Source organism: Channa argus, chromosome 7 (assembly GCF_033026475.1).
Source record: "Channa argus isolate prfri chromosome 7, Channa argus male v1.0, whole genome shotgun sequence".
NCBI classification, from domain to species: domain Eukaryota; kingdom Metazoa; phylum Chordata; class Actinopteri; order Anabantiformes; family Channidae; genus Channa; species Channa argus.
The window spans coordinates 138251-157500 of NC_090203.1; the positions used below are offsets into that span (position 1 = coordinate 138251).

General features: G+C 41.1%; 1 protein-coding gene across 3 annotated transcripts in view; it reads right to left on the reverse strand.

Moving 5' to 3' along the window:
* Nucleotides 1-484: 484 nt before the first annotated feature.
* Nucleotides 485-19250, reverse strand: part of iqgap3 (IQ motif containing GTPase activating protein 3) — a 27296-nt gene continuing 8530 nt past the window's right edge. Inside the window, exons 10-38 of one of the 3 annotated variants that reach the window (XM_067509090.1) lie at nt 18678-18841; nt 18257-18344; nt 17459-17622; nt 16626-16786; nt 16040-16155; nt 13572-13735; nt 13344-13434; nt 11718-11885; nt 11350-11492; nt 10988-11158; nt 10825-10908; nt 10623-10694; nt 10391-10460; nt 10038-10246; nt 9678-9830; nt 9201-9364; nt 7597-7821; nt 7351-7491; nt 7183-7267; nt 4840-5072; nt 4228-4360; nt 4021-4123; nt 3758-3887; nt 3578-3665; nt 2178-2390; nt 1831-1994; nt 1628-1750; nt 1323-1431; nt 485-1221 (exon numbers count right to left, since the gene is read on the reverse strand). In XM_067509090.1, coding sequence (XP_067365191.1) covers nt 1108-1221; nt 1323-1431; nt 1628-1750; nt 1831-1994; nt 2178-2390; nt 3578-3665; nt 3758-3887; nt 4021-4123; nt 4228-4360; nt 4840-5072; nt 7183-7267; nt 7351-7491; nt 7597-7821; nt 9201-9364; nt 9678-9830; nt 10038-10246; nt 10391-10460; nt 10623-10694; nt 10825-10908; nt 10988-11158; nt 11350-11492; nt 11718-11885; nt 13344-13434; nt 13572-13735; nt 16040-16155; nt 16626-16786; nt 17459-17622; nt 18257-18344; nt 18678-18841 — 4043 coding nt within the window. In that variant the 3' untranslated portion in view covers nt 485-1107. Of the gene's footprint in view, nt 1222-1322; nt 1432-1627; nt 1751-1830; nt 1995-2177; nt 2391-3577; nt 3666-3757; nt 3888-4020; nt 4124-4227; nt 4361-4839; nt 5073-7182; nt 7268-7350; nt 7492-7596; nt 7822-9200; nt 9365-9677; nt 9831-10037; nt 10247-10390; nt 10461-10622; nt 10695-10824; nt 10909-10987; nt 11159-11349; nt 11493-11717; nt 11886-13343; nt 13450-13571; nt 13736-16039; nt 16156-16625; nt 16787-17458; nt 17623-18256; nt 18345-18677; nt 18842-19250 lie in introns of all 3 variants that reach the window. The other 2 variants (XM_067509089.1, XM_067509088.1) reach the window with 2 other exon arrangements.

A 19250-nucleotide genomic window follows, 5' to 3' on the forward strand; every position in this document is an offset into this window, starting at 1 on the left:
GAGTCCCCAACTTCCTTTTAATTAGGAACCTTTAGTTGCAGTCTGGTTCCACTATAGCCTGATTGTTTGTCCAGTATAACCCGTACAAACAGTCATCTGTTTATTTCTCTGTTTGTGTCTAATCCTTAACCTTGAAAAATAGAAAACCTTTTTAACAGCAGAAGTTAGAAGGAAATATGTCAAACGTGTCCTTTCTTATTCCAGCTGTGTTATTTCTAATTTTACAGAGTTTTGTTTTGTCTGCATATATATATAAAAAAAAAAAAGCAGATTCAAACTCTCAGTTTAAAACAAATGACATCTGAATACATTCACCTGACTTCACATTTTAATAATAAAATATATATTTGTTGTAGTTCTAAGTATGACTAAACGCAAACTATTAACATGTTGCTTAATAAAGAAAATTAATACTGTTTTGTATATTTCTTTGCAATTTATCTATAAATTGATCCCAGCTACAACAAGCCCAGACGAAAACAAGTGCAAACAAAAGTCTTTATTGGTGAAAAACAGAATAAAGTGTTTCTTTCTTTAAATTTATTTTTAAAAGTGAACAAATAAAAAACAAAAGAAACTGAATATTAGAGTTATTGATTAGCTGCTGTTATTTTTCTGCAGATCAGCTAAATTTATGTCCTGAACTGTCATAGTTCACCTGATCAATAATCTGATCCATTTCCCACTGGGTAAAAACAGAGGAGTCATACACAGATAGAGCTGAAGGATGATGTCTCACTTTGTTGTTTAGTGCAATGCAGAAACAGATGTAGTGGAATATCAACACAGAGATTGAAGGGCGAGGAACATGTCCCACTCTCTTAAGAATTTAGTGAATTATAAAGAGCAGGGATTCCGATATGAGAATGTAGTGCAGCTGCTTCACTTCATGCAGAAATTATACTGTTTAAAGTCTATGTGATTACCTGATTTGTATAATCTTTAAAATGTTAAAATTGTTGAATAATTGCTTTTTTTGACATTAGCGGTAAAAGCATGGTTTCTATGATTAGAAACAAAAGTATAAGACGATGCCTCAGAGTGGAGGATATGAATAATATAATATACAAACAGAGATAGGAGAGTAAAGTGGTATCATCTCTCAGTTCATTTCTTGAAGAACTTCTTGTTGAGCAGGAAAATTAGCAGGTTGACATTCACCTTCGCCTTATCAAACATCTTCATCACAGCCATACCTTCATACTGCAGCTGCAGCAGGTCCTGCAACACATGCGACAGTTGCTAAACATCCAAACCTGCTATGTCAGTCTGTAGCCAGGTTTCTTACCTGCATCAACCTCAGTATTTAGTCTCGTTCATACCTGGTATTTAAGCACGAATTCTTCCATTTCTACTCCAAGGAATCGAGCTTTGACACTGAAACTTCCTCTTTCAGATCCAGGAACTATGTCAAACACCACGTTCTTAAACCTGCATAGAGAATATAACATAAGTTTAGAACAACTCAAACAAAATTTTAAGATGGAAAATGTACAATGCAGCAGTCACAAATTTCAATTCTCATTTTACGCCCAAAAATCTGAAACACAAAATGTGTTCAGAGTAAACACATTTCAGCAGATATTTGCATTTTAGAGTTCTGTAAAAGGAATAGAAAGATTCTGACTGGGTGGAGGGCAGGTCCTCGATCTCTAATAGAACTCCCTTCTCATGTAGCCGGGCGGCGCTGTAACTCAGAGCAGGAAGCTTCTTCGCTCTGCTCTCTGCTGCCTTCTTATTGGTACGTTTACTGCAACACAACCAGAGTTTGAACCTCCTGTGATGCTGAGACTGCACAGCCAAAGACAGCATAGCACGGTCCACCTGTACCTGTTTTTGGTGAGGTTGTCCAGACAGGAAGTGATGTAATGTCGGTAGTAATCCACTTGTTCACTCTGGAAGCTGCTCTTCACCTGCAGGCTTTGGAGAGTCTGACGGAGTTTCAGCAGCGCTGCCCCACGCCGCTGTCGATGCAGACGCTGCTGGCGGATGTCCTGTTGAGTGGAATTATTAGAAGAGGAACCACATTAAAACTGAAACAAGAACCTTTTTACCCTAAAACAGACACAGCTTTAGTTCAACAAACATTTTTTTTTTTTGTGTGATTCAGAACTGATTCTCTCTGCGGGAGACAACTTTAAATAAATGTCATTTCTGTAATTGTGTGTTAATGTCACCTTGGCAATCATCTGCAGGATCTGGTTTTCGCTTTCAGGTGCTCTGAGCACTCCGAGTCCCTCCAGACGGCGAAGACTCCTCAGGATCTTCCTTTTTTTGTCCTCCAGTGTTAGGTTGCTGTTGGCAACCAATGACTGGTTCCTTTTCATCTTCTCAGGTGTACGGGCATCCTGCTGAGCTCGCCGCTCAATCAGCCAATTGTGGCATGCTTCCTGTTTGAACGTAAATGTTTAGGATTTTGTGTGGACCAGTCTGGGTTTTAGGCTTTATTTTTGCATTTCACTCAGCTGTGTAAATTTAAACATTTAAATCTACAGAGTGCACGTCATCAATACACTAATCCTGGCTCTAATTATATGATCTACCATACCAGGCTGGACTCCAGATACAGGCTGTGAAAAGATGACTAAACAATCCAGCGCATAACAGCAGCTTGCCTGTTAGCAGCTTGTGAGGTGCAAGCTGCTAACAGGCAAGGCATACAGGGCATAAATACGACGCCATAACCAAGTGGCTGACACATATGTGCCAAGTATGGGCTGGAAGTCCCCAAAGTCAAAATGGACACATCTCCAAAGGTGGTTGAGAATGACAGAGCTAAGATCCCGGTGGACTTCCAGATACAAACTGGTAATGGCCAACCAACCTGGCATTGTAGTTTTGGATAACAGAAGAATAAGGGCATAGTGGTAGATACCAAGCGAAAGCAACATCCGGAAGAAGTAACACAAGAAGCTCAAAAACCAAGGACTGAAAGAAGAGTTAGAAAACAATGTAGAAGGTGAAGACACAAGTGGTCTTAGGTGGTAGTAGGAACCTTGGGGACTAAGAGAGTGGCTCCAGCAGATTCCAGGAACAACACCCAAGATCTCTGTCAACAAGAGCACAGTCCTAGTAACAGCCAGGATACTGCACAGGACCCACAGGTCCCAGGCCTCCTGTAGAGGATCCAAGCTTGAAGGAAGGAATAAGACCATCCCAGAAGTGGGGGGAATTCATTCTCTCTCTCTTTCTATAGTTCTCTATCTCTATATACTGTATATTATATAGATGGATATCTATAGATGTATCCATCCATCCATCTAGAGATAGATATAGATCTATTTATATGCATACATTTCTCCTACGTAAAGCAATTAAGGTGGAAATACTTCCCCATTTTGAAAAATTACTTTTAGGCCTTAAAGTGTACTTCTCAGCTGAATATAACAACATTTAGAGAATAATAAAATAATGAATGAACAGGAACACAATAACCTCTGTCACCTTCAGGTTGAACCAGACCTAAACTTTACTTGCTAGTTTCAAATTAGATTACAACCACCACTATCACACCATGATAGTGGTCCAGTCACATCAAGGACAGTCTTCACTAGTACAGATTTCTAACTGTGTATACCTGGTCAGGTGAGGTGGATGTTCTTAGGATGTCACTCAGGGAATCACCTTGTTGGGTCCTGATGACGTCGATGATCAGCTGCTTTGTGCTGAAACACAGACAAGGATAGCTAAGCTACCTAAGCAGGTGATGCATTAGGGCAGAGCTACCTCAGCAGGTTAGGCTAACGGGCAGAGCTACCTGAGCAGCAGTCCTCTGTAGTCTGATTTGTCATCAGAGTCATTAAAAATGTCAAATTTGTTGGTGAGAGTTAGGGAAACCTCCATTTTACTGGACTCTGGCCCTGGCTCTGAAGCTGACGAAGAGTCTCCTGAAAAACAGAAACAAACTCAGGCTGATCCTGATGAAAGATGACAGCTCAGCCACACAACAGCCAAATTCCGCAGTAGCATTAGCAGTATGTTTAGCAGTAGTATACAGTAATATCAGCAGTGTTGCAGTACCAATGATCTCCTGCAGACTGGGGACAGATCCTACGTCATTCAGTAGCACACTCAGGGGGTCAGATGGGTCTGGACACAAAACGTCCTGATGTTCCAGCAACAACTGAAAAGTCACAAACAGTGAGAACACAGTTTCAAAGATGACATTTCCTGTCGGAGGTCCTGGTACAGAATAAAGATCCATGTCCAGGTTCTGGGATCTCTGACCTTGTGTGTGTTGAGCAGTTCGCTGACTGAGATGTAGATGACGGGCTTGTGGACGATAAGCAGCTCAGAAAACTCGTCCATGCTGAATCTGTCCCGTGGTTCAGGGACATCACAGACGCTTAGCAGGAACTTTCTGTTAAAAGCCAAACATTTTCACATTAAAACTTTCCTAAAGAAACATACCGGAGATCAGCTGCCAACATTAGCACAAGGTGGCAAAATCCAGTTGCTGCAGTTGACCAACAGCAGACCAACAGAGATGTACTACTACTACTCTCAGTTTATTGTAGATGTGAAACGCAAAAGGTTTGATTCACAGAGAGTCAAAAGAAATCTGTAAAGTTTTTGTTTTGAAATATTAATACTTCTGTTGGAAATCAGAATTTTTTTTTCTTCAGTTTATTAATTTTTTATTTCAGTTTCTTATTTTGTGTTTTTGTAATTGCAATACTTTTCAAGGTGATGTTGCACAACCAAAGCTTTTCTCTTTAATCAGTTTTATCTGACTGCATAATAAAGACACAAAATAACTGCTAACATCCAATGGAGTGTCTGTTGCTGTGTCAGTAAGCTTTATTCTCCGTGGACCTCAGACCAGGTTTAAACTCTGACCTGAACTTGTTATGGGTCTGGCTGATGTACTGGTTCAGAGATCGGATGTGGTATCCATCTCCGTGGAAATGTTTGTTGGCGGCGCCATGTTGGAGCATGCGTGCAATAGACCCCAGGATGTGGCGCTGCTCTGGCAGTAGGGTGAAGCCCACAGAACGGTCGACCACGTCAAATCCATCAGGAGCCACAATGGCAGGGTTCATGTAGCGATAGTAGACCAGATTCCCAACTATCTGTAGGAGACAGGGTCACATCTTCTGTTCTGTTACGGTCACAATGAGCTCTTACCAGTTACATTTGAAATCGGAATTTAAAAAAAACGCATCAGGTTTAAAGCTTATACTCTCAACTAAAGAATGGTCGACTCAACAGCACCTTCATACCTGAACTCTCATCCAGGTCTACAATCCCTCTCTCTAACAGTGTCCGGTGGTTCCTTCGCCTCAAAACAAAAGATCCCAAACAAAACTCTTTAGCTCAGTGTTCCCATGATGGTGAAACGAGCTACCAAACTCTGCACGCTCAGCAGCCTTACTGCTGATATTAAAGCATTTACATTTACATTTAGTCATTTAGCAGGCGCTTTTATCCAAAGCGACTTACAAGTGAGATACAAGGCAAGCAAAAATCTAAGTCAAGGAGAAAGCATCAAAGCAAAGTTCTATCAGAAAAGTGTTCACAGTTCACGAGATGCAAGTACGAGAAAGAGCAGAAAGGATTTATAAAAAAATTAATAAATAAAAAAATTTAAAAAAAGATTTAAGTGCATAGGAAGATGCGGAAGAGTTCTGTTTTCAGCAGTTTTTTGAATATTGGGAGAGAGTTAGCTGAGCGTGCAGAGTTTGGTAGCTCGTTCCACCATCGTGGGATCATTACGCTAAACAGTTTTGCTTGGTGTCTTCTGTGCGGTTCTGGGACCAACGTTGTTGTTCGTTGGCAGATCGCAGCGGGCGGGAAGGATTGTAGACTTGAATGAGTGAGTTGAGGTAAGCGGGAACTGTCAAGTTAACCACCCTGTGAGCAAGAGACAGAGCTTTGAACCTGATGCGAGCAGCTATAGGAAGCCAGTGTAGAGATCTAAAAGTGGTGTGACATGGGTCTTTTTTGGCTGATTAAAAATGAGGTGAGCTGCTGCATTTTGGATCATCTGCAAAGCAGTTGTTGAAGACAGAACCTTTCAGCTTCCTGTGCATTAAAACTATTTAATTAAGAAAAAACAAGCTCTTTCCTGCAATTGTGCTATTGAAACAAACATTTCTTCTCATAGCACGTTGCTTTGATGTTTTCTCTCTGACTTATAAAAAAATAACTAAATAAACAAATAACTAAATCTAAATACACAGATTTGACAGCTGTGTTGTGAACTGATCTGGACCAAAAGTTTTGAAAGGCTGGCACTAGTGACCAGAAGTTAAAAGACAAAACCCAGAAACGGAATCAAACGGGTTCAATATATCACAATAGCACTTTTTGTATTGAATGAAATTAACACTTAGATAGGTGGATTACTTAGTACAATTTCAATTATTTACATGAAAGAAGGCATTATTCATATTTAATTATTTTTCTTAGAACAAAATGCACACTGTGACTCTCATATTGTTATCCGTGTATTAGTGGGGAAATATATGTGGTGTTGTCAGGAAAACATTTCTATTTAGTCATTTAGCAGACGCTTTTATCCAAAGCGACTTACAAGTGCAAGGCAGCAGAAATCTAAGTCAAGGAGAAAACATCAAAGCAAAGTCCTAACACTAACTGAAGGATTCACCACTTTTTTTCTTCAAAGTAGGAGAAGGATTCACACATTCCAGTTCACCTTTACTCTCCTCCATTTGTTTTTGTTGCAATACTGCTTCATCTGAGGGGGAAAGCTGGCCTGTACTATAGTTCTAGTAAAAGAGACCAGACTAAAACATGGTGCACTGGACTGAAACCTGCTTGACTAGTACGTTAGCTAGTACATTTTAGCACCTGACAAACATTTCTGGGTTTGCTGCCATGTTATGCAGCCCACTGCACAAGCCCATTAGTGTTTCTGCACCATCCCCATATGAACATTCCTGCGTATTTCATAGACCTTACATTTGGAAAACGTCACAGAATAAAAATACACAGAGTTTTGTTGTTCTTTTGGATTTTATAGTAATAACCTGTCATCCTTCACAGGTTCTACTGTTGTATGAGTTTTTTGAAACTGTAACGCCACAGCTTGTTGAAGTTTTCAAAAAACAAAACAACAAGAAACAAAAAACAAACAAACAAAAATAACTGGTTTCACACATTTTACCCCAAATCTCCAAAGGCAAAATAAATTCAGAGCAGTAAAACTCTGGCGTTTACCTTGTAGAGTTCATCTTCACTGGCATCGGGGAACTTCGTCTTCAGGGCATCTCTGAGAACTTTTGCTGAGTAGCGTAAACCATAACTACATCACAGAAAAGACGTTAGGTATATATTAGGTATATACTACCTATTGTAGTTTTTGGGGGCGAACAGTTGGAGACCTACGGCAGTTTGTGCAGGTTGGAGGTGATAGCCTTGAGGACACGATCCGTCAGGTTCTTCAGGTTGATGATGGCAATGTCGATGCGCCTCTGGACCTCAGGTTGAGACAGAGCATCTTCAGGAGAAACCTCATAAGGCAGAGAGCTGCAGGTGAGACATGTGACCCAGACAGACAGGTGAGACAGAAAACAATACAGGTTCTTGTGAATGCTTGTTATGAAGGAAAATGTAGTTTCTTCCTTTTCAGACCTCTTGTGTCCAGTCTGGGTCTCTGTCTGGTTAATCCAGGTCTTGTAGACGTCCACCGGGTCTGTCCTGATGCTGAGAGTCCGGTCTAGCAGGACTTCCTGAAGAGCTGGACCCAAAGACTCCCGCAGGGCATTGTGGCCACGTGCATGACGGTAGAAGTTCACCAACATTTTGATGATTGTGGGGTTTCCCATGACCACGTCCTGAGGCTGGTCCACCTTCAATCTGACATCACAGACAGAGAAACAAAGAGAGAGAGAGAGAGACACAGAGAGAGACAGAGTCTATTTTTTCAGAACCATAAACACATACATCAACTCTGTGCCAGATTACATCAAAACGAACGCGAAACTTCCCCCAACTAAGAATCTGATGACAACATCTAGAGAAGTGTATTATGCATTAAAGCCGAGGAGAATAAATAGGTTTTAAGCAATTACTTAAAAGTGGTCAGGTCTATGGCTGCTTTGACATTCAGAGGTAATCTGGGCTAACACAACAAAAGCATATGGCCTCTAACACCTCTAAGAAAGAAATTGATTTTGGTAAGTCTGAGGGATGTTGCTGCTTTGTGACAATAGAGTAATTCACTAAGGTAGGATGGTGCCAGTCCATTTATAGCTTTAAAAACAAAAATCAACGACTTTGAGTTAATGAACTGGGATCCAGTGAAGAGACCCCACAACCAGGGTTATATGGACAAATTTTACAACATTTGTTAAGATACAAGCAGCAGAATTTTGAACAATCTGAAAACAGAAAGGGGTTGAGTGACTGATAGCAGGGTATATTGCATTACAGTAGTCAAGCCTCTCAGTAGTGATCCGCCACTCATTTCCTTTAAAAAGCTAAATATATCTGACTGTCATCTGCCTAGCAATGAATAGAAATACCATATTTCTGTAGGACAGACCCTGTTGGGAGCATGTGCAATGAAAACAGAAGAGGACAGAGTATGGACCCTTGAGGAAAAAAATTAAATAAAAATTGAAGCAGAGTATTAACTTAAAAAACGTCTGTTATTAAGATACAACCTGAACTAATTATAAGAACACCTCACAACACAATGCTCCAAAGAAGATTTCATGATCCACTATATCAAAAAGGCAGAAATGACATCTAAACCCACCAACAGAACTGAATCCCTGGCCAACAGAATGTCGTCATTATTAATTGCAGTGCTATGTTTTGACCTAAAAACACTTTCCAGAACTTCTGAAGAAAATGATTTTACATGTAAACACTGGTCTATGTGTTGCTTGGTTCCAGCAACGTCACTAAAGGTTAACCTACTGTAGGGGATATCCTACTATAAAATTTAATTAGGATAATACTAGTTGATACTACTAGTTAATCTTCATTTAAAGAAAAAGAAAAGAAATACAAAACAAACAAAAAAATAAATAAAAACAACCTAACATTATAGACCAAGCCCACCAACAGTGCTATGCATTTTGCCCTGTGTGAATCTGTGGCTGTTGCAGTATAAAAAGCCCCCACCCCACAAAATTTAGGTCAATCTGTTTTGAAGAAATGCAGTGACCCTGTAACTGTGTACTACTGCACATTATTGTTGATTACTATCACCCGTCTATGTGTATTACCTGATCTCGTATCGGAGTGCCTCAGTAAAGAGCTGTAGCAGTAGGAAGGCCTCCCTGCGGTCAGAGCCATAGTTAAACAAACTGAACACCAGCATCTCCATAAAGGAAGTGGAGCGACTCTGAGGCATCAAGAAAATCAGCTGAGCCAGGTACAGAGGCTGCGTCTGATACACACAGATAGACATACAAACATTGCAGTTAAACAAACAGGCTGTCATGTGGTAAGAAGAAATGAGCGGTGGTAAACTGCTGAAATATTGCTGAGAACACTTTATTTTTCCTACAATCTATAAAGTTGCAAGTTTGTCAGAATTATTGTTCAAACTGTTCTACAAAATGTAAAGAAGCACTAACAGAGAGAGAAACATAGAGACCAGCCTAATGAAAGAAGTGAATCGGAAAACATGAGTTAATTCCCAATTTTGGGAGGGTATTGGGGAAGGTTGGAGGTGTTAAGACAAATATACACAAGCTCACCTGCAGCAGGTAGAAGAGATGCTGATATGCCTCCAGTCTCTCTCTCCGCTCTCGGTTCAGAGCCTTCAGTCCTTTACTTCTCTCCACATCCATCATGTCTGACAGCTGCTCCTTGTTCTTTTTTGTCAGTTTCTTACAGTGAGACACCACTTCCTGTTCAGAAAGATACGTTCATTAAGACTAACAAGAACCAAAAAAAAAGCAAAAAAACATGGATCACGTTTCTGTACTGGAGGAAGCTGAATTCTGACAGACTGTGATTGAACTGAATATTTATCCCAACCTTTCAGTGTATAGGGACTCATCCTATGCACATAGACAACCTCTGAGGTGACTTGTCTGTACACCATCTGTTTGTACCTGCAACGTAGCTCTATTGCGGACCAGCAGGCCAATCTTCAGATCCATCAGGTCCAGGTCTGCCTCCAGCTGCCGATTGAAACGGATGCTCCTCACCACCTCCTCCCTCAAACGCAGAAGCTCTGCCTCCTCTCTGATGTCACTGTCACCCAAGTCAAGCAGGTGAGCAAACTTTCTGACCACAGACAGAGGGGGCATGTCCGAGTGCACTGGCAAAGGCATGGAGGGATTATTACTGACTCACAGTACCTCATAATTCAGCTACTGCCCCAAAACACCTTGATGTCGTCAGTAAGTGATGCTCCAATTCTCCAATCGGTCACAATCATGCAAGCACTCATTAGTGAACTTACCCAGCATCCTGTACTGGACTCGGGCTCTGCTGGCTCGGAAGAAGGCCTGGATCTTTATAATAGCACCCACCTGTGGACACAGTTACAGTTACACAGACACATAAAGGGGGGTTCATTTGTCTTTGTCTGAATGAGCACTATGGTTGGATTTAGCATAGCACAAAGAATGTAAATAAAACTCAGACCAGCCTTTCTCATTAAGAGGACAAAGACAGTAGGCATCAGGACTCACATTATGTCTGAAGAAAGTCAGTCGAGCTTGATATTTTCTCCTTGCTAACCACATCTTTACAACCGACTGGATCTGTTCAAAGAAAATTATTATTGTTAGGGAAGTTTCAACAATCAAACATTTATGTACAGACATCTGTAGTCAACTTGGATGTCATATCAACTAGCCAACCAATTAACAGACAGTAAAAAAGAAAGAGGACCTTGACCACAGCTCTCCAGTTCATGTAGAGAAACTGCAGCCGTTGCCTGTATGCCCTCTGCTGGAAAAACCTTCTCCAGTGAGACTGAAACACAAAAATTTTTAATTTACTGATAATCTGATACCACAGAAATCCTTCTGCACAGACAATTGTGTTTTCTTACTTGGATGATGATAACAGCAGGTGTCTGACTGATCAGGTAACGTCGTTGAGTCTCTAGCTGCCGTCTGATCAGGAAGCCTCGACATAGAGCCTGTAGGCTAACAATGAGGGTTTCTCTGCTCCTCCAGAGGATGTTGCGTCTGTACGCCCCTGAAACATTGCTGATGACCTCCTTTGGGTGAGAGATGACATCACACACAATATTACTGCTGCTGCCTAATCACAGCCTGGGGCACAACACATCTCAATTGTTTTCCTAAAGCTTTCTAATAGATATATATTTTCAGCTGTTACTGCACTTGTTATACAGACCCTGACCACGACCTCTGACCACTTTTGTTATTATCTCTGATCGTGTCTCACCTGGATCTCGTGACGATCCATGAACACGCTGTTGTGTGTGAACCCATTTGGTCTTTCCCAGCTTCCCTCGAGTCTGTTCAGGTGAAAGTAATAAAAAGATCCGTCCTCCAGTAGGACTCGAACCCAAGGACTTCTGTTGTCTCCTGCACACAGACACGTCTCATTGAGCTTCATACTGGACGTGTATGTAAACACACTTTAGACACAAGTACCTGACTCCATTTAGACACACAGTGTGTTAAACTTAATCTTTAGATAACTTTCATTCAATTACAATTAGGTTCAACTTTCTACATGTGAAAATTCCTGTCTTTCATGTTTACACCCCAATGCCCAGCTCTGAGAAGTACCTCCAAGTAGTCACTTACCTTTGTGAATCCTGTGTAATAGCAGAGCACTGAGTTCTCTCTGATAATCTGCGGCACAGTTAGAGATGAGTCCCTGCACCTGCAGCTCAGATAGAGACAGAACCCGCAGAGTCTGAGTGACTTTGTTCTCCTTCACAGCCTGGTTCACTGCAGCCACAGACAGACACACTGCACAGGGACACACACAGACACACACAGACACAAGGAAAGAGCTGGTGTTATAACCCATCAGAAGTTGTTTCTATAAACAGAGATTGGTTCCTCAGACAATCAAGAGGAAAATACTCTTAGTCTTCACACTGAAAAGCGTTTTCGTAGCCTGGGCAACTACAGCATGCGGCGGCCATGTTTCTGTCAGTCATGGAGGAGTTCAGCAAAGGCAGGTTCTGATAATGTTTTGGCAAATTCCTTTACTCTGATGTTCAGATGAATCCATAGCCAAACTTGAAAGTCAGCTGGTTTTACAGCGACAGATCTGTATGACTTAGGTAACATTCTTTTTGTTTTTTTGTTTTTAAAAACACACCATTACTTAAGTTTTCGTAGTTTTAGGAGGACTTTTACTTCTGCACAGTGCTCTTAAGGTCCCATCACAGGATTAAAGTTGGAGTGAGGTCTGAACTTTGACTTTGAAACTCCAAAGCCTGGATTCCTTTATCTTTCAGCCATTCTGATGTAGATTTACTGGTCTGTATTGGATCATAGTCTTGTTCCATGACCAAAGCTTTAGCTGTTGGACAGACAGCCTCACATTTGCCTCTAGAATCCTTTGGTATAAAAAGAGTTAATGGTGGACTCCAGTGACTGTGAGGTGTCCAGGTATTGTGGCTCTAAAACAAGTCCATTGTGTGCTGGACAGTGGTTATGAGGTTTTTCTGCTGAGATGCTGGGTTTGGTTTTCATTAAACATGGCTCTAGGTATTAAGGCCAAACAAGCCCACTTTGGTCTTATCTGTCCCATTGTCTGCAAGTGTTTTTTTCAGAAACAATTCTGTGAACCTCAGTGGTGCTTTCACGTTCTTTTTAGACAGAAGAGTCTTCCAATTGTGCCATCATGGACTTTAACATGTAGCATGCTTAGTGAGGCCTGTAGGCTCAAAGATGGAGGTCCATTTCTTCTCCTCTTAAATCCTATGGAATCAGTAAGGGGGCACTTGGTATTGCCCACACGCTTTGTTCTTTTCAGCTACATTTTTGTTAGAGAAATAATGGTGAAAAAAGTTATATGTTGTTGTTCGTCTGAGGTCTAATACCCGCTATGATGATCACATGATGTTTGTAAGGTTTGAAACAAATAACAGAATTAAAAGTGGTGGTACTCACTTTTGAACATGACATTTATTGAGCATCTTAGCACTTGGTGGTGCTGTGATGCTATTATATATTTTGCTGTTACAAAATAATGTTACCTCATGCATCCGACGTAGGTTTTTTTATAAACATTGTATGATCTAGATTTTCTTCATACTAATTTTAAAGAAAGAAGAGATCTGAGATCAGAGCTCTCAATGAGGTGACCAGTAAGGGAACATGTACACTACCATTCCAACAACTCAACACAAACTCCAGCTTTGAAGGGTCAGCGAGTTAATGACAGAAACAGACTCTTTGGGTGTTCTTACTTACATTTCAGAGCTGTCTGACTCTGCTGATTGGCTCTCATCAAGCCTTCCTGGATATCAGCCAACCACAGCTCAGCTCCTGGGTCACTGCTGATCTGCTTGATCAGATGCTATACATGTGATTTCCGGTGTAAAACTGAATATTTGTATTTATTCTTAGATAAAGATGAAATAACATCGTCTCATGTCGTTGGGTGTGGTTGCAGTGTGGAGTTGTCTGTGCAGCCATTACCTGGGCTTTGTGCTGTCTGGCTCTGCTTAGCAGGCTCATGTATCTGACGATATTGGCAGGTAAGACCTCAGCCACTACACAGGAGGGAAGCAGCAGAGCCGAAAGGAGCTGCTGACAGTCTCCTCTGATGATCGCAGTGTTCACCAGTTCCACGGCCAGGAGTTCTGAGGTCAAAAGACAGACAGAGGTCACTCAGGGGTTAAAGGTCAGTCAAAAGTCACAGCAGTCTTACTGAGACCAAGCCTACTTTAATCTGTAAAGCCACATACGGACAGAATGAAAACCGTCTGAAAGAAGCCTGAGAGTGAAAATGGATTCAGATTAACACGGTGGAGACTTTTAGGTAATGAAGAACAGAAACGTTGTTTTACTCTGGAAGGGGAGAATAAGAGTTTCTGAATTTATCTGACTCTTGACCTCACTTATTTAGAATTGCATCCCTGTCTCTATTCTTCCCTTATCTGGCTCAGACCCTTGAACAGTCGTTAATCAACTCTTAGAAAAACTCCCCGATGCCAACCAATCTGGCTTCAAGAGTAGTCACCCCACAGAAACACACTGCTGATAGTCGTGGAATCCCTGCAGTCTGCTTAAGCTTTGGCTCAGTCTTCTGTATTATGTAAATGTTCTGCACTTATATAGCGCTTTTCTACCTATTGGCACTCAAAGTGCTTTACATTGCTTCTTATTTACCCATTCACACTCACAATCATACACCGATGGGGGAGCTGCTATGCAGCTGGCCAACACTCACCGGGAGCAACTAAATTGGGGTTCAGTGTCTTGCTCAAGGACACTTCGACATGTGACCGGAGGAGCCGGGGATTGAAACAACAACTGTGAGATTGGTGGACAATCGCTCTACCTTCCTGCGGCACAGTCGCCCTATGTGCAGTCCTTGACACGGTGAACCACCAGATCCTCTTGTCTGCACTCTCTGACTGACGTCGGCCTTACCTTTCTGGACAAACCTTCAAGGTATCCTGTCAGGGGCATGTTTCTAACTCTCACAGCCTCTTCACTGGTGCGCTGCAATTCTCAATTCTTGGTTCACTTCTTTTTTTCCCCCCCATCTATACCACATCTCTGTGTTCTATCATCTACTCATGTGGTTTTTCCTGTCATTGCTATTGCTATTGCTTTGTTAGGTTAGTTGGTTAATTGTTAGCTTAGTGGGGGAAGTCGGAAACCGATGGCCAATTTATTGGCTTGGTCTTGGGTTACCCCTGTTATGTTTCTTATCGCCGGGGCTTCAGTTTATCCTCGTTTGTCTTTTAGTTATTAAAACTAGGCAACAAGTCTGCGGGTCATCATTGACAAACAAGTTAAGCATAAATACTTTATTCATCCTAAAGGGAAATTCACAAAAAATATGCAACAGCAAGTACAAAAATTACAAAAATACACATAAAAAAAAGCAAGGCACACACAGAGCTGCTGGAAAAGCTGCCACAGCGGTAACTGAAGCACATATCTGACAACACTTACTAGATTACTGATCAGACCCTACCTCTCGGAATATACAACCCTACTCTGTGGTAATATCTTGTCTAGATTGTGCTAGGATGTGCAGTTGGCAGGGCTAACCGGCAGCACAATCAAACCCTCCAGGTGATCCAAAATGCAGCAGCATGTCTTATTATTGATCAGTCAAAAAAAGACACGTGTCCCACCACTGTTCAGATCTCATTACCGACTTCATCTGGTTTAAAGCTCTGACTCTCCCCTACAGATTGGTTCACTCAACATAACATTCCTATCCTACCTACAGTCACTATTGCACCAAAATATAAATAAATAAATAAATAAAAACACTTACACTGCACTACTATCACTTTAAAGCCTCTTTTCATAATTTACTTGCACTATATCCATTGCACTACTGCCCACCATAGCCTTATTTATTTATTATTGTTACATTCTTACTTCTGTTTATAGCTCACAACAGTATATATCCATTTTCCTTAAATTTCTACTTATGTACATATCCACTTACAATACTAACTTATTTATTTATGCAATAACTGGATATCCTGCTTTTGCTGCTATTGCACTCTTGCTTTGTACTTGTACATGTGTAATGACAATAAAGTTGAATCTAATCTAATCTAATCTAATCTAATCTAATCTGAGCATAACTCTTCCACAACTTCCCTTGCAAATAATTCATTAACAAAATATGAAATACAATAAATTGTTATTCTCTTGTACTTGCATCTCATTAAACAGACACTTCATCTCAAAGCACTTTGCTTCAATGGTTTCTCCTTGAGATTTTGTATTGCCTTGTACCTTCCTTGTAAGCCACTTTGGTCAAAAGCATCAAATGACTAAGTGTAAAAGTAAACGTAATTAATGAGGACATGTTAAGTGAAGATCAGAGCTAGACACAGGAAGAGAAGATGCAGCAGAGATGACCTGCTCAGTGTATGTGTGTGTGTGTGTGTGTGTATGTGCGTTTTCCATACGTTGGTGTTCATCCTGCACTGAGTTGTTGACACTGTTGATTCCTTCCTGTAGCTGATTCCAGGTGAGCAGATCTTTTCCTGCCTGCAGCTTCATATCAAGCAGACACCTAAAGTACCTGAACACAGCAATAATGGCACCATCGTTACCACCACCACCAGCACAATCACAATCATCAATATCATTCACTGAGGCTCCAGCTGCTTGGACCTCTCCCCTCTGTTATTCACTTTACTGTGTCAATTTAATTTAGAAGGACCAAATCACCTGGTTTGACCACCCTATTTCATCTGGCACTCTGCAGGTCAACAGCAACGGTGGTAGGCACTGTTAACCCGGACCCCGATCGATACCGTATGGAAGTCAGATTGGGTGTAGAAGTCATGATTTGCATGTTTAATTTGGAATGTGTTTTACATCAGATGCCCTTCCTGACGCTATCCTCTGCATTTGTCCAGACTTGGGACCCCTTGTGGTTGCATTATCAACGGATACTTGTTGTACATGTTGCAAAGGCATTTTTTTTTAAATAGAAAAACTCACAGGAGAGGCCGGTAGAGAGAAAGATATGAACTGAAGCAAGTGTACCTGTCCAGCAAGGTGTGGTCAACATCACACAGTCCTGCAGACGAACTAACCAAGGAAGAGCTAAACTGCTGCAGATTTCCCGCCTCCAGGGCCTGATTCACCAGAGCGACAGCTGACAGCATCTCCACAGCAACAAACAGCTCCTCCTGCTGCAGCTCCCCCTGGGAGAGACAACGGTGCACAGTTAAGTAGATTAAAGTGACAGACAGTACAACTCCTGTTGTCATCAAAGTATTTAGTAACCTTTAAAATTAGCTGAACGAATCCGATCATTTTATTATACTGTGTTTGTGTAGGACTGTCACAATATTGTTATTGTTATGATACAGCATATAGACATGACTTCAATAAACTTTGCTGACCACCATATTGTTTTTGTGTAGCGCCTTAAACCGCAGTGTGATCAGAAGTTCTGCTAAATGAAGATTCCCCAGTACCTTAAGCTTGGGAGAGTAGTTGTTTCTTCTTGTTGTAACTGGAATTTAACTGGATCATTTGACTTTGTGCACAGGTTTTTACATTATAGTACTGTTGTGTAGCATCTGTTTGGTTAAAGACTGCAGGTCTCCTGCATCCTACAGGGAAGGTGCATTTAAGGGCACTACAATCCCTGTTTCACTGGAAAGCAGCTCTATGTGAGGTGTTCAGGCAGTTGAGGGACATTGTAGAATGTAGACCCCTCCAACACATACACACACAAATTTTATAGTTGTAACTATTTTGGGGACAATTTGTCATCCAACAAAAAGTGGATAACGTGACTTAAACTGCTTTGAGGGCAGGTAGCAGAAGAAACACCTGGAACTCAAGAAATTGAGGGTCTCCGTTCATACCTGAGCAGTTCGTCTCTGCAGCACCTGCAGCTCTCTGTGATATAGAACTGCAGCAAAGGGAAACACATCAGGCAGCTGCAGGTCAGAGGTCATCAGACAACTGACAGTGTGTCGGGGGTCAGAGCTGCGCAACGATGTGTTAATGCTTTGCAACGCTGCATGCACTGCAAAACAATCATACACAATTACAAATTAAAACACCTGAGCATAAAAAATAAGTTAATGTTAGAAACACAGCACACCTGCACTTGGTATGAAAGTCACAACATGTTTAACTGAGAATCTGTCACAGCTATTGTTCTAATAATCATTTAATGCCGGGATAATGTCAGTCTCTAAAATATCAATCGTTAAAACGCATTTTAGTGGAAAAAACTCTAAATCTTTTGTCCAGAGCTTAAAAAGATTCAGTTACTGACACAAATAACAGAGAATCTGACATCGGCTCCAATTTCTGCATTTAGCTTAAAAACTAATCTGAAAAAAAGTCCACTTATTCTGATAATACTTTGTTTTACTGTTTTCTGCTTGACTTAGATTTTTGTTGCCTTGTGCCTAACTTGATTTTATCCAAAGCAAATTACATCACATTTATGTTACATAATTATGTTATGTCACATTTATGTGGAACCGGGGGTCACGTCCTTAGTCAGAATGGTGATAAATTATCCAACTTCTGGTCCTAAACACCCGAACACTTTTGGCCAGCTAGTAAAGATTTCTTGCTCTGAGACACTGGATAATTACAACATCTATAGAATATTGTCGGTCCTGCGGTCCGCTCCCAGTAAGACTTACTGTTCCGGGCTCTCTGAACCTCCTGATTGGCCATGGTCACACCTTCCTGCAGTTCGTCAGGTTCCAGAGGATCAACACAGCCCTCGCCCTAAGGTCAGAGGTTACAGGTTGCTGACAGAAAACTTAACTAAATACGATGCAGGCACTGGTGTAAAGTAACGAAGTACCAGTACTTACACCAATTACATTTCTAAAGAAAGTTTTGTTATTCACTACTTTACATATTTCATTTATTTAACACTTCATTTACTTTTTCTGATAACAAATCCCTAGCGACAGGAATCACTTTACTAATCCAGGTGCAGGCATAGTGTCTGTTTGTTCTTATTTGATAGCCCGACACAAGGAGTTTAGAAATAAATTCAACATGTCATTTATGTCAATTTCCCTTAAGTAGTTAATGTTATGTGTGTTTGTGTACCAGAGCCTTTTGTTGACGGTCTGCCGCCAGCTGCTCCAGGTACCAGGGGCCATTTTCAATACAGAGGCCCCTGAGGGCTAAACATGGTAGCTGCAGAGAAGAGAGCAGAGAGAGTTCATCGGCAGCATCCAGAGCCTCATCCACCTGCTCCACAGCTGATCGTACTGGAAGAGACACAGAGGTTATCAATGTTCGTAATTAGAAACCGGTGAATGAGAAGATGCAAAAATGTAAAAGATAAAGGTGGTCCAATCATATCACGGTGGTGGTTCTGTACACTTAAGAACTTTCACCATGTATGATTTTATCATCCTGTAAACCTGCAGCATCTTTAAAGACCTGCAGCTTTAGGGGATTTATGGAAGATGTTTTTGACTCACAGGTTAACTGAGTCAGTTACCACAGTAATCTTCTCCACTGGGTCTAAAAACATGTTTTATTTCCTCAGTTATCAATTATTATTGAAACACAGTTTATGTATATGTTTATTGAATGATGATGATGATGATATATGATGATACTGAACAAACTGAGTTGACTGAACTGACTGATCAGCTTCCAGAAGTGGTAAAT